At 39.3% G+C, this 16,073-nt stretch overlaps 1 protein-coding gene across 3 annotated transcripts in view; it reads left to right on the forward strand.

Moving 5' to 3' along the window:
* Kcnh7 (potassium voltage-gated channel subfamily H member 7) overlaps nt 1–16,073 on the forward strand; it is a 426,118-nt gene that overhangs the window by 400,437 nt on the left and 9,608 nt on the right. For all 3 annotated transcript variants that reach the window (XM_038335737.1, XM_038335738.1, XM_038335739.1), the window contains 3 exons: nt 1,856–2,119; nt 7,120–7,288; nt 13,894–14,086. In XM_038335737.1, the coding sequence (XP_038191665.1) occupies nt 1,856–2,119; nt 7,120–7,288; nt 13,894–14,086 (626 nt within the window). The remainder of the gene's footprint in view (nt 1–1,855; nt 2,120–7,119; nt 7,289–13,893; nt 14,087–16,073) is intronic.

The raw sequence follows: 16,073 nt of genomic DNA on the forward strand, positions 1-16,073 counted from the left end.
CTCTGAACTGCTGAGACAAGCCACGTGTAGGGCTTTGAAAACTTACAGAACACTATATATCAAATGTGACAATGTAGCTTAGTAGCCGGTGATATTTCTTGACGATACGTACCCACACTTGGATGAGAGGCACATGAATCGATGGTTAGGTTAATTTAAATGTGGTTCCTCTAGGAAGAAACTCCATGATACAGTTACAAAGAATGACAATATTAAGTGGATGGGAAGCTTGAGTTGATACAAACACCACTCTACCCAGACTATTAATTACAAAAGGGTTAGTTGGGACTAGAAACCCAGACTATGAGAATTTAGAACAGTGAAAGTGAGACCCAGTCTGTGGAAATCTGAAACAGGGAAACTTAGAAGCTTTTATTCTTTTCTCAAACTTACTAAAATAAACTTGGTGACAGTTTTTTTTTTCTTTTTTTTTTTTTGAGGATTGAAGTGATATGCTCATAAAGGGGGGAGAATGTTGATGGTATTTTCCGAAAGTTCTTCAGGAGACCAGATAAAAAATATAGAAGAAGATGGGAAGGATGAAGTCTGGAAGCCTATGGGGAGTTGGGTCAATGATCCTGAAGACTTTCGCATGTATTGACCAGAATATTCACAATTAGATTGATAGTTGAGTGGAGACCCATGAATCTCAGAGTGGTGGCCATCACTATCCTGCTGGACAGCGGGAGGGTGTGCAGTGTTCACAGCACTGATGGAATGGCCGAACAGTGTGATGTCTTAAGAAAACACATTAGGTTCGCTGCATTTGCTAGACTTAGACCGACAGACCGCATACTTTCAGATGAAACTTCTTTCTAAAAACACTGACCATTTTTACCTTGAGCTGCTTTCTGGCTTTCAATGCTTTTTTAAAATCATAAGTTGTTGTTTAAAAAGAGGGAAAAGAGTATCCTTGTTTCATTTCACCGCCATATGGGGATTCTGAAAGGCAGTTGGAAGTTTCTCTGGAGTGGCCTTAAATCTGTTCATCTGGCCTTCTATAAATAACGAAATGAGCACATCAGGCACAGAGAGGATAGGGACACAGGCTTCAAAATTTCTCCAGAAAATGATATACCTCTTGGAGTTTTGTTGGTTGGTTATTAGCGGCAACCAGATGGAGAATTGCACTCTCTCCCCAGGACACTAATAGAACAAGTTCGGAGATTTTGTTTCTGAGTTTTTCTTGCTGAAATATGTTCTAACACAACCTTTGGGGCTCAAATTATCCTGACATTTCTCTATGAAGCAGTCAATATGCATCACTGGCCTTGGTGTAATTAGGTAAAGAAACTTACCTCAATTACTCTATTTAAGCCTTATATTCTTTGCAAGGTGCTACACAACCAAACTCCCTGGAACGTCAAGGCCATTTACTAAGCTAAGGTTGAAACTCTGCCTGCCTGACTTTCCTGAAGTGACTTCCAGATTTGACCTTTACAATGTGTGAGTGATTGTCACAGATGTTATGGCATAAAGGTTAAAAAAAAAAATAACAAGCTGTATCGTTGGTGATATTTTAGAATTAGGACACATTTTCCCTAGTCTCTCCATTTTCCTCAAGAGATAATATGCTTGATTCTAAGACTAAATAAGACTTGACTGTGTGTGATTTTTAATTTTCATATCATTTTTCTTCCACATAAACTCACTCTTGCTTGATTTCTTTAAATTTTGAAATGAGTGATTTACTTCATGAAGATAAGCTAATAACCCTTGAATTGAGCAGCCTCTGCACAACTACGTTTTTCCACGAGTAAACAGCAGTTTGCTTACAGCCATTTAGTATAATGTGCAAGAAGTCCCACATTTGTTTTTTTTTTTTTTTACTATGAAAATAACCTCTCTTTGATAGATTTTAGCAAAGAAAACAGCACAAATGATCCGGACGATTCCACAGATACAATAAGGCGTTATCAGGGTTCCAAGAAGCCCTTCCAAGAAAGGAAAAGCAGGTCGTCGTCCTTCATCTCCTCCATCGATGATGAACAAAAGCCACTCTTCTTGGGAACCGTAGACTCTACTCCAAGAAAGGTGAAGTCAACCCGACTCCACGGTGAAGAAACAGTGCCCCCCTCAGGAAGAATCCACGTGGATAAAAGAAGCCACTCTTGCAAAGGTAACTGAGCGTCAGCGGTCTCTCCTCATCACTAGGAAACTGTTGCTTTTCAAAACCGAAGAACTGCACAAGTCCGGGTTCTTCTGATGTGAGACCGGAAGTTAACCTGTAAGCCTCACCTGCGCAAAAAAAAAAAAAAAAAAGGGTGACTTCCTGGAATCTGGGAACTGTAGTTCTTGGAAAATAACTACAAATAAATCCTCAGGGAAAAGAAAGGTGGCCTATGAGTTTTGCCCATCTAAAAATTTTAGCTTGGGAGGTTTTATGGCCAATTAGACTTAGTGTAAGACTGAGAAGAACAGCGCCATTGACAGGTTGTTGGTTATAGAGAGGGAGGATCAGTGTCTGCCCTTTTTAAGTATTAGAATGAGACGAGTTAAAGGTAATCTTGGTAGATGAGCGAGCATTAACCAGATGAGCGAGCATTAACCAGATGAGAGAGCATTAACCAGTGGGGGGGGGGGGGGGACAGAGTCCCGATCCTCCCATGTTTAATTGGTGGGGAAATTTTCTTTCCAACTTGGGGGAAGAATTCTCTTTTCAGAGTCACAGATGTCTTTTGGGGGAGAAGAGGGGTCTAGGTTTTTATATCAATACCTCTGGACATCAACCTCTATGCGATCAGGCATGTTCCTCAGAAGACCCAGAGACGGAATGCATGGTCTTCTCCCTGCAGGGTATTTGTTGATAGCTAGAAAGTTAAGTTTTTTTTTTTTATATATTTATCCTCAGTACCAGTTCTTAACTTCAGCCTTAATAATTTTATAACATAGAAGCTCTGTCCACAAGATTTGTTGTAGCAAATACACAAGAACTAAGCAGTGTGCTCTATTTTTCAGATTTTATGATAAAGGATAGAAAACAACACTTTAAAAATGTTGATGGATGAACAATCAATGTACCAGATCTCTACATCTAGCTAGATCTTGCTATTTAAGTGAACTTGGAGATGTGGGTCAGACTACTTGGATTATAAAAATAACTCTTCCATCCTATATGACTTTGGGCAAATTGTTTGATCAACCCAATTTATTCATCTTTAAGATAGAATCAATGTTATCTAATCAACTGATTATGATTATTAAACCATAATCTGTAGATAAAATTTTCTGGGATCGAATCCTAGGTTCTATTTAATATCTTCTGCTAGGTTTTATTTTCCAACTGTTTACTTATTTAATTTAAATGTGGAAATTGGAAAGGCCTCTCACAGGGCTGGAGAGCTGGCTAGATCCTTAGGAGCACCTGTTGCTTTTGCCGGGGGCCTGAGCTTGGTTTCTATCTCCCACATCCATCTAGTGGTGCACCATGCATGTAATGCCAGTTCCAGAGGATCCAATGTCCTTTTCTGGCTTCTCTATGCATGTGCATTGTCTACACATGCAGACAAGCAGCACACACACACACACACACACACATATACACATGATAAAAATAAATAAATCTTTTTAAAGATGGTATTATGAAGCATCAAAAGATTATAACAAAAATGAAGAAAACCAGGATTCTTTGGTAGGAGGAAATAAAAATATGTCACTGAGAAGGCAATCCTTGTCACCACCATCATTCTGCAGGAATGTCCAACAGCCAAGTGTTGTTGAGGCAAGATGGCGAGGGTTGCTAATTTCCCAGAGTTCCTTTCCCTATCTTCCCTACGGTGTCACATAAACTTTTGTCGTGATTTCACATGGCATGGCAATAAGCTAAGAATATATGCAAATGTCCTCTAGACAGCCTAAAATCTTGATGAAATGCGTGGAAATAGTATCTCATTCATCACAGTGGAAGAATGGAATATTAGATGTGATTACCAAATGTCCCATTTTAGTTATTTATGAAAATGGATTCTGGGTAGTACTAAAAATAGAAAACAGGTTGTATCCAGGAAGTCAAAGTTCTGAAGAACTCACTGAACAATACCTACTATGTACAAAATGATTTTAAGATGATTTTTGTAAAAACATGTTTTCTTCTTGAATATTAGGCTCTCAAGTGACAAGTCATTAAAGATATTTTTGAGATTTTATTTGACTTTATAATGATTCTCCCTGACAGTGAATTCAAATGCTGTTCATTTTATAATTTTTCTTCTTCCAACTTTTAATTAACTCTTCTCTGTGCTCAACAAATTATATTTTTACAAGATTTAACATCTCCAAATATCCCTGTTTTCAAAAATTCATAATGAAATCCACACTCAAGTCACGAACAATTATCTTGATAATGCATAGCCAAATATGCATGCCTATTGACAAATGGAATTGATGACATAAAGCTTCAGTCAAGATGACATGCATTGAACATGACTAATTAATATAATTACAGTGAAGAATTTAAAAACTTGATTCACTGAAAAAAATTATTCCCCAGAAACTTTCAAAGTGCAATGCTGTGTATTAGTAATGAGCTTCGATATGTAAATGTAGGTATAACTATTGCAGATCAAACTGCTGGATTCTGACCGTTTCATTTAATTATCGATAGGCAGTTTCACTCCCTTATATTCTGAAACTTGTCATCCCAAAGAAGGGGTCATTTCAGCAAAACATTAAAAAGGAAAAAAAAATTAAATTGACTCTGGCCTTCCTAGTGCTGAGGTCAAGTGTAGACTCCAGGGAAACTGTGAACTCTGAAAATGAAGGTTTCCCCTCTGTTCATCCATTTGCAGAAATGTGTCTTGCAACTATGGCAACATTTTCCAAGGCAACCAGTGCAGATACCGTCTGGGCTATTTTTAGAAAGTGTCTACAAGGATGCTCATTTGATTAAGACAACGAACCAGGGTTTCCCCCTTTGAACTCTTTATTTTTCATTCTGCCATTAAATCAAATTAATAACATATCTCTAAATTTCAATTAAAAATTAAGTTGTGATCAAGGAAGCCTCAATCTCACAGAACATATTTTACTCTTGTCTGCTAAGATAATCCTTTTCTTAAGCATCAAAGAAAATCACTATCCTCCATAAGTTACTGCATGCGATTCACCAGAGTCATTTAAAAATCAATGTGGTACATAATTGGAGAAGGAGGGGGCTCTTAGGCAGAGGCAGAAATTCAATGAGGTTACTTGGCACAGAGCTCATGAGAACACTGCATAGCCTTCAATGCTATCGCTCCTCAACCTCTCTAAAGAGGGGCCCAGTGCCTGGCATCTCCAAGCTCCTTGCGCATGTTCTCCACTCTGATTTAGCATCACCGACACAGAGTAGGAAACGTAGTTTACCAAGGCATTCGGTTGTGGGTCTGCATTTTAAACTGGTGCAAATGTCTGTGAACAATCAAGCATACTTCTCGGGGACAATTCTCCATGTCACTTCTGTATTCACGTTTCTCCCTGTCCGGTAAGACGGGAAAATAAGCGATACACAGACACCGTAGAAAAGCATCGAACACCAAGATCCTGCAGGCTTTAAAGATGTCATAATCAGGAACCTTTTCTGGATGTCACAGGGAAGTCTCTGAGGTTTGTTAGCCATTTCCACAAAACAAGGAACCTGCCCTTGTTTTTCTCATGCTGTCTTTGGTTATGTTAATTCCTTCCTTATAGCCTCCCCTACTGAGATAGAAATAAAAAGCACATCATTAGAGACTTTCTTTGTGCACCCAGTGATAAAAGATAGGAAGAGAAAACCCACAGAAAAAAGAATATTTTTTTTGTCATCTGCTCAGAAAGGGGGAGTGCAAGGCACCCCCCACCCAGCAGAGCTTTCAGAGAAACAGTAGGAAAGGAAGTCTCACAGATCTGTTCCCTATTTCTAGACTCATCGCTAATCCTGCCCAATTTAGTTACTTTCAGTCCTTTTAAAAAAAAATAGCTAAGGATGTAAATTCCATATCTTTATGTAATAACTCTCCTTGCCGTTTAACCATAGCTATTTGTCAAGACTTTCTTTTAAAATGTCTTTCGAACCACATTCTATGACCCAAAGCTACTTCCAAGGGAAAGAGAAGACCCACTTGAGGGACATCTTCCCTCCCACCGGCTCTCCCATGAAGGAAAAAAATTTGCTTTTCTTTATCCCTGAGATAAACTCCCAAGTCCAGTTGCATTTCTTCACCGGTTTTATTTCCTTATCCTTCACACATTTTGTAGAAGAAAGTGGGTTCAAAGCATCAAATTTCTTGACAAAAATGAGGAAGAAAGTAGTAAATATTTGGAGATTTTTGGAGACATTAAGGAATCATCATATGAAAAATATAATTTATATAATGAATCATTATATGAAAAATGACCACAGACATTCTGAGTTGAATTTTTCAGGGTCACAGCCTTTCTCTTCAGTTCCTCATGCTTAGCAGAATCTGGAACTTAACACTTGGCACACCAGAAAAGTAGAACTGAGCACATAAGAGGTTTGTTTTAAAGTATATTAACATAAAGTATTTATAATAAAGGTTCACATAAAGAAAATTCTAGAAAGCAATGTGATTCTATTAAATGTAGCACAAAAGAACCTTTAAGGAAGTTGAAAGCATGGAAGAGCAGCAGAGGACTTTTAAGACTTCCCCAAACACCCAGAAGACCCACAGTGCCCTCCTGACCTTCTACTGCGGCTCAAGCAGACCCATAATGTGTGGAAATTACCTTACGTGTAGGGGTGCTAACACTCTTACATTCTAGGTAAAGCGTTGCAAACAAAACTTGCTATCTTCTCCCAATTAAATAGTAGCTGTTTGACCTATTTGAATTTGTCTATCATGTCTTCTCAGCACTAACAAAAAGATGGGAAAAAAAATCATAACCTGAGGGGAAAAAAATCTTATGACCTGTTGTAGAATTTGACTCCTATGAAAATAGATGGGGGAGGTCAGCTAGACAGTGTAAGGCTAAGATTCTGCTACAGATTGGAGATGGTAATTGTCATGTCCTGAGCTCCTGTGTTTCTCTCTGTCTTGGATTACGCCTGGAGATGCACCTAGTCTGCCTTGCAGGGGTCTTTGTACTGTATCTCCAAGGGACTTCCAAAGAAACTGACATCTGTCTTGCTCTCTCCCACAGATATCACTGATGCACACAGTTGGGAAAGAGAGCCTGCCAGGGCTCAGCCTGAAGAAAGCAGTCCCTCAGGACTTCAGAGAGCTGCCTGGGGGATCTCTGAGACTGAAAGTGACCTCACCTATGGGGAAGTGGAGCAAAGGTTAGATCTACTTCAAGAACAACTTAACAGGTAAATGAGCATTTGAAGCCAAAGAGGAATTTCTGTATGTACATCACATAAATAAAGAAGACCAAGGAGCACGGAATTTAGGATACTTTCGCCACCAAGCACCCTCCCGTTGCTTACCATTCCATTCATGTACCATCTGCACCGGTTATCGTTAAAACGCCTCCTGCTCTCAAATTTACATTAGACTTCTTAACAGGCAACCTCTTTCTTTTAATTCTTGTGTATTATTTAGTTGTTGTTCCTGAATTCACCCTAAGCTGTGACATTTTGAAAAAAATGGTTATTAAATCAACTTCAAAAATATTAACGTTTTTAAAGCATCACAAGCTAAAGGAAGACTTGTGTCCCCCAACCCCTTCCCTTGATCTAGATAAATATGAGGAATAATTTTAGTTTGGGGAAAGAGGCAATGCTTTATTCAAGACTGTTTCAGTTCTTTAAAGTTAAATTGGTCAAAAACATCTAGAGGAGGCATGCAAGTCTCTGAGTTCTGAGACTGGTTGATCCATATAGCGAGTTCCAGGCCAGCCAGGACTACATAGTAGGCCTTGCCTCAAAAGAAAACTCTAGGAAAAATGAAGATTCTGATAGCTGCCCTGAATGGGTTTGGAAATTTGTTTTATTCGGTGTTGACCTTCAAGTGTACTAGAAGGCAAGTATCTCAAAGGCCATAGCATGATTTATTAAAGAGAGGCAAAAGTGGGTAATTAATACATTTCCTATAAGCCTTATAAAAAGGCATGCTACCTGAAACCTGAGGATACAGCCCACAGCTACCAGGATAGTAAGTCTTTTCCTCTTCTTTCATAACTACCCATCTTCCTTGCTATATCACATTTTTTGCATTAACGGCCAATTAAACTATATATAGGCTTAGAGGTTTATGTAAATGTTCTTAAATATTTATATAGTGTGCCTAGATATAGATAGATAAATAGATAGATAGATAGATAGATAGATAGATAGATAGATACATAGATACATAGATAGATAGATAGATACATAGATAGATAGATAGATACATACATACATACATACATACATACATACATAGATACATAGATAGATAGATAGATAGATAGTTGGGGAAATTGCAAATGTTTGATCCCACAGCAGAATTTCTCAAGCTTGAATATGCACTCAGGTCACTGGGTAAGTTGCAGAAGTGCAGCTAGAAGACAGAAGGACTAGGAGTTGCAGAGTCCACATTTTAACAGTCAGTAAGATGACCTAAAAAATGTAAAACGTGTTGTCAATGGCCTTTCCACTCCAGAACACACAAAGCAATGCATTTGCCTTCCACGACCACATTAAGTACTGCTTTGTTTACTGTTACAATTGATTATCCATGTCCTTCACTTTTTTTCTGTTATTTATATAGTATGCATATGTGCACATATGTAATGTATGAGGATGCACATGTGAGGGTTATGCTTATATACATATGTGTGCAATTGTGGAGGTTCAAAGTTGACACTAGGTGTCAATCTTGATTATTTTCTAACTTACTTCTTCACTCCCAGTTCCTCGGCTGAACTCAGAAGCTGTCAGTTAGCTACCATAGCTATCCAGGTTTGCTGGAGAATCTCCCTTCTCTGTCTCCTGAGTGCTGGGATTACAGATGGCAGCCACATCTGCCCAACTTTTCCTGGGGGTTCTGGGAATCCGGACTCTGGTCCTCACATGTGTTCTGTCTATAATGAGCTCACATTCAATTATCACTCCTCATGGTGTCTCATCTCTCTTTTCCACCTAATGTCAAGCCTGATTGATAGCAGGTCTCCTTTTCTACAACTTTATGCTATGCTAACAAAAAAATATCTAAAGCTGGGTTGTTTCGTGTTTTAAAAACAGAGAAAAATTGGACTTATGTTTAATTCCCTTTTATTCTTTCAAAGTACATTACTTATTCTCAAAAGACTCCTTTATAATTCAGCAAATATACCCTAGCCATAACATGAAAATAAATACTGCACATTGTGCAGACACCTATTACCATACTCTCTTTTGCTGAAATGCCCAACCCAAATATCAAACACCTAATTCACTTTTGAAAGTTTTAAAAACATATATACAAGATCGTATTTAGGTGTTTAGGAATATAAGTGTATATATAATATAATATGCATATGTGTATATAAAAACGATTAATGAAAAAAGAGGCCATGAATTTGAAAGAAGTATATGGGAAGGTTTGGAGGGAGGCAGGGCAAACAAAATGACGTAATTATATTATAATCACAAAGATAAAAGAATAACTTTGTAAAGCATTAAAAATAATGTAAGAAAGGAGACTGAGGGACAGTCACATACATCAAGTCTCAGGAAGGACACAGCAAAGTACAACGCTTGCGGGTCTTTGGAGTCTGGGCCTTCAAGGAAGGGAACTGTGCTGATTTTCCCAGTCTAGAGGAGCAATTTCAAAGGAGGCAAGTTTTGCATTGGCTCGGTTTCAGACCCTGTCTTCTTTGACTTAGTGCGCGATGTGGTGAGGGAGAACATGAAGGCCGGAAAACGTGGTACCCAGAAAGGTGCCTACACCAAGATACATGCCCCATGGGCACACTCTTGTTGATACACTTCCTCCAACTTGGCCCCAACTCAGATGGCTTCCATTGCTTCCAGGGAGTGCCATCAAATTACAAATCCACCTATGGCTTCATGTAGTGATTAGGTCGGAGCCCCTGTGGTCCAATCACTGCTCCATGACAGGATTAACCTGCCTGAGACTAATCCTCCAACATATGAGGCTCCTAGAGATAGCGGTTTAGATTCAAACCATAAAAATAAAAAAGTAAGATTGCACAAAATTCATGACCTACTGCTTTGGAATTCAGGGGAGAAGAGAAGCGAGACTTAGCAAGACTTGGTGAAGGTTGATTAGGAAGAAGTCCAGACGTGCTGAGTCGTAGCTATTCCTATGCTGATAAAACCCAGCTCCTGACCTAGGCTCATCTTCCTTAGGCAAAATTTCCTCGCAACAGCCAAGTCAAGTTGATAGTGAAAGTCTAGTCGTATATAGTATTAGCAGAAATGGTGTCCAGTCTCACTGTACACCAGCTACTTCCTCTTCCATGTGAGAAGTCCCACTCACAGCTGCAGACAGCAACGATCGGGCATATAGCTGCCTGTAAGTGTGTCTGCATCGACTTTATTTAAATAGAACCTATTTTAAAGAGACTTTTTCTTTCTTAAAGACTGTCACTGTTTAACAAAGGCTTTAAAGGACTCAAATATCATCATCTTCGATATGACTTGTCAGTGAAGCTTTTACTCCAATACCTCCACAGATAAGTCATTTCACCTTCAACAGTGTATCCTGGCAACCAGAGTAAAGAGCATCACGCAGTTCATTCACGACTTCAATGCCATTATTAACAGGCTAAATTTGTAGAAATATTCATGAAGAAGCTTGAATTTAGAATTTTATTTGGGGCTCGGGGGAAAAAGAAATTGTTAGGGGAGCTCAACGAAGAAGGCACACTCAGACATAGTGTATACAAGCAATTGAAACTCTTCATTCAAGCCAGCTGGAAACACACCCAAATGTTTGGGGATCTAGGTGTGGCCCCTACTGTCCAGAACACAGGGCTTTTTAAAAGCAGAAACCACGCCCTGGCATCTCACTGACTTCAGGAGGGAGGGTTGCAGAAACAAGCAGTTTAACAAAAGCTAAGACAAGCGGTTAACTGGAGAGCCCCCTCACAAACAGGCAGTTTAACAGAAGCTAAATTACCTAAGATATCCTAACCTTGGGTTCCTAGAATAAATAGAGTTGGGGAGTTTTCCGTGGGATCTCCATCAAGGAGATCAAATTCTAGTGAAACCTGAAACGACCTCAGCAGGAATACAAGACCTCTGGCCTGTCTCCCCCCAGGACAGAATAATTCTGAATGAGTTAAACGGGGAAGAATTATTGATGCAGACATAATTTGCACTGAACCTAAAGTATGAGATGAGGAATCGATTCATAACAACAAAATAATCGTTCAGTTCTATTGAATTTGTACCACAATTACATCAGGCATTTAGTAATCGGCTAGTTGAACTGTATTTTTTCATTTCCAGCATGCAGCCGTGGCATTTATGTGACACAATCAGATATATTTTATAAACTATTGGTAGGAAGAATACTAAGGCACTCTCTGGCCATATTTACTGATGAAAGAAAATCTATAAGGATATATTTTAATTCAAAAGAAGATTTTAATGTTACTATTAAGAGGTAAAAAGAACCTATTGTCTGGCATGCCTGTAATTCCACCAACTCCAGAGACTTGAGAAGAAAGTGCTAGGCTAGACTGACCTCGCTATACAGGAAGATACTATCTTAGAAATAAAATTAAAAATAACATGTAGCTTTTCTAATGTTTCCCAGATTTTCAGTTTTTGAAACAAAACTAATTTCCATAAATACATTTACTTAATAGGGCAAATAGTTCTAAAATGTACTGCTCTCTCTCTCTTTTTTTTAATTCAATGGTAAATCATAGGCACAAATAGGATAATTCAAAAACGTTCTAAAAAGGCATATGGTACAAATTTTGTTCTTATACCCACGAAATCCCATATCTTAAGCCGTCCACACCAGGGAATTAACTGTATGTGAGAGCAGATGTATGTGAAAGGAGCTCCTGGCGTGAGAAGTCCGAGGTGTGGTTAAAGGGAAAGGTTTTAGTTTTGCTTTGTTTTGTTTTATTTTTTGAGATAGAAAACAGCCCAGAGGCATCTGGAAAAGTCCAGAGCAGAAGAATGGACATGACCAGGGCTATCTGCAAGAAAGGGGAGAAGAACGGGGGATAGGGGGTGGAGAAAGCGTGATGAGAATAACAGGAGGCCAGAGGAGTGAGAAACATTGGGTTATAAGAGGGATGAGTAGGGAGGGCAGGGAAGTCCATCAGCTGGAGGGGTTTGGGATGCAGAAGGAGGTGAGAAGGGCTGGAAAGTCAGCACCGACTTGAGGTATATAACAAGTGCTTCTGAGTAGGGACTGAGGGAGCCTGAGGCTACCTTGATATAGCGATATGTGCTGGAGGTTATATATCAATGGAAAGCTATATGTTCCTCTGCCAGAGGTAAGGGAAACGACTCCTTCTGGCAGATGGGGACTGGGTTTCCACAAGTTGCTGAGGAACACTAGCTTTTTATCTGACTGCCAGAGATCCTCTATAGTCCAGGTTGAGCTCATTCCTGGATATTTAGACTGTCTTTTAGAGTTTGGGGAGTTGGAGTTTCCTTTGGACTTGGCACAAACCAATTATATTTTGCAGCTTTGTCTTGAAATTTATTTTAAAATGAATGGTTGACTACTGGTAGGCTTTGGAGAAAGCAATGGTTGTTTGTACATTGTGCAAGCCAGATGGGTTATAGAAGCGAATAAACTTGAAGTTTGCTCTGTCTCTGAAATATTAAAGCTCTGAACCAAAGATAGGAAAGGTATTTAACGTTCAACAGTGTTAATCATTAAAATAAAATAAAATAATTTTAAAAAGAAAGTATGATGACTCATATATAGAACTTTCCTTGAAGGGGAGAGAGGCAAGGTCAAATAGTGTGTCTTAGTCAGGGTTACTGTCTGTCCCTGGGAGGAAACACCATGAGCAAAGCAAGATGGGGAGGGAAGGGTTTATTCAGCTTACACTTCCACAGCACTGTCCATCATCAAAGGAAGTCAGAACGGGAGCTCAAACAGGGCTGAAACCTGGAGGCAAGAGCTGATGCAGAGGCCATGGAGGAGTGTTGCTTACTGGCTTGCTCCCCATAGCTTGCTCAGCCTGCTTTCTTATAGAGCCCAGGACCATCTGCCCAGGAAGGACACCACCCACAATTTGCTTGACCCACCCCTAGCGGTCACTACTTAAGAAAATTCCTACAGCCAATCTTACGGAGGCATTTTCTCAGCTGAGGTTCCCTCCTATCAGATGACGCTAGTCTGTGTGTCAAGTTGACATAAGATTAGCCAGCACATAGTAAAAACACAAATTTCGTAAGAAGTTTTCCTGAAATGCTCTAATTGTAAAGAAATGTGTTACTGGGGCTCAGTGGTTACGAGCACTGTTTGCACTTCCCAAGTACCCAGGTTCAATCCCCAGCACCTGCATGGCAGCTCAGAGCTGTTCGTAACTCCAATTCTAGGGGATCTGACACCTTCATACAGACATACATGCAGGCAAAACACCAATAAACTAAAAATAAAAATGAACATAAAAGAAAAGAAATAGGTTACCAAGTTCTTCTGTGAAGAAGGAGAAAACAGTTCACAAATAGTTAAGTAAAAACCTAATCAAAATCAGATAATTATTGGTTACAATATTCTAAATGTGATTTGTTTTAAAATCAATAAAGTTTTGTAGAAATAAAGCTTATTGTACATAACCCCTGTTTTTCTGTTAATATGGGCATAAGAAATCGATGGTCTGAGTCAGAGTAATTTATTCTACAGAAAGGATCTGGTAGAAGAGAGTGTCTCTGCCTGCTCCTGTCTTTCCTGTCCAGGGTCACCCATAGTTCGGTTTGTTGGTAGTGCCAATGCTTTCTCAGCATTGACCTTTCTTACAGGTCATGACTATTCAAGATTATCTTTCCCCTTTCCGCATGTCTTGCAGACTTGAATCCCAAATGACAACAGACATCCAGACCATCTTACAGCTCCTACAGAAGCAAACCACAGTGGTCCCTCCAGCCTACAGCATGGTAACCGCAGGAGCGGAGTACCAGAGACCTGTCCTGCGGCTGCTGAGAACCAGTCAGCCCAGAGCATCCATTAAGACTGACCGGAGTTTCAGTCCGTCCTCACAAGTGAGTGTAGACATGGTAAAGCCAAGAGTGTCTCTTTGATTGTATCTCCCGGGTCACCTAAGTAAGACACTGAGAAATAGGAATTTCCATTTCTATCTGCTTCTGCTCAGAGTTTCTGGAAATTGGACCTGTGTTTTTGCATTGTGTCCTTAAAATTTGCAAACGATGGATTTAAAGAAAAATTTAAACAGTACCAATTACGTGTGTGTGTGTGTGTGTGTGTGTGTGTGTGTGTGTGTGTGTGTGTGTTGATGGGAGTGGGTGGTAAGCCAGAAGATAAGCATCAAGTTTCTCTCTAGATAGTTCATCTTATTTTTTGAGACAAACATATACAACATTGTATGTTATTCTAAAGACAGCTCTCTCAATGCACCAACAACACTAATTTGGCTAGACTTGCTGACTGGTGATCCCCAGGGATCCTCTTGTCTCTACCTCCCCAGTGCTGGCATTACAGGTGTACAACACCCAATTCTTCATACAGCTGCTAGCGGTCCAAACTATGCTTTCATGCTTTAGGACAGCACTTTTCCCTAGACAGTGACAGTTATCTAAGAGGAGATGCTATTACTCAAGAATCAACCTAAATGGACTGGCACACTGTATAGATTTTAATGGTGAGGAATAATGCTTGGTGAATTAACATTTAGAAAGTACATCAGAGGAAAACCTGTCACTTGCTACAGTGCCACAAGGCAGGGTAGGTAGGCCTTGGAGAAGAAAAGAGTGGGCAGTTAACTGGGCTGGATCTGAGATTCAAATGCAGCCAGACATAGATGTGGCAAACATATTTGTGCCCCACTTGCCACCAGGTATCTCTAAGTTTTTATCACTTGAATGATAATATCCATGGGATGACAAAATATGTGACCTATCCTTTATCCTGACTCTATTCATCTAAGAGTGCCCCTCTCAGTTACTTAAGCATCATGGGCAATGGAACCTAAGAAAGACTATTTCGATAAGAATGTATAGACAGTCTTATGTACATTTCTGTGTGGAAACTGAACGTAAAATTTTCTAGGAAATGAAACATGGTAATAGAAGACAGTGTGTCAAAAGGAAAATAATAACACTCTTTAAAAAATGCAGAACTTGATTCAGCTCTTACAGGTTTTGAATGGATGGGAAATACCCACAAAGTGTTTTATTCTTTGCAGTTGGTTAAGGCAGTGATTTCTGACAGGAATGGTGTTTTATTTCCTTTGTTGCTTTCCTTCTTAGATAACACTAGTCACCAAGAGACATTTCTGTTGTTGGGGTTTTCTGTCCTGCCTGGTTCCTGCAATTGTTAAGTCCCAAAGAAATCACACAGAGGTCTTCATTAGTTTTAATCTGATTGGTCTGTTAGCTCAGGCTTCTTATTAACTCTTATTATTAGCCCATTATTCTAGTATATGTTAGCCACATGACTTGGTACCTTTTTCAGTGAGGCAGTCACATCTTGCTTCTTCTGTGTCTGGGCGGGGACTGCAGAGCAATGGGCTTCCTTTTTCCCCAGAATTCTCCTGTTCTCATTGACCTGCCTCTACTTCCTGTCTGGTTGTCCTGCCTATACTTCCTGCCTGGCTACTGGCCAACCAGCGTTTATTTAAAATATAATTGACAGAATACAGACCATGGTCCTACACCACATTTTTTAATCCAGTCAAAATTTTGATTAAAACCCACTTATACACAACCCAAAGTGAAGTTTGCTTTGGTTTTTTTTTTTTTTTTTTTTTTTTTTTTTGGTTTTTTTGGTTTTTTGTTTTGTTTTGTTTTTTAAACTAAACCTTTACCTCTGTCTTCAGGGTGAAATTAAAATTCTTCACTTGAGATAACAGACCCTTTATTTTAGGGCTCTGTTTTAGGAGAGATGTGTTGGCCAGTACCTTTAACCACATACAACAAATGTGGAAAGCAAACACATCTGGATTACACAAATGTAATTTTAGTTAGCTTTTGGAGTGAATTATGAAAGCATATTTTCTTTTCTTTCTATCAG

Source organism: Arvicola amphibius, chromosome 7, assembly GCF_903992535.2.
Source record: "Arvicola amphibius chromosome 7, mArvAmp1.2, whole genome shotgun sequence".
In the NCBI taxonomy this organism is placed as follows: domain Eukaryota; kingdom Metazoa; phylum Chordata; class Mammalia; order Rodentia; family Cricetidae; genus Arvicola; species Arvicola amphibius.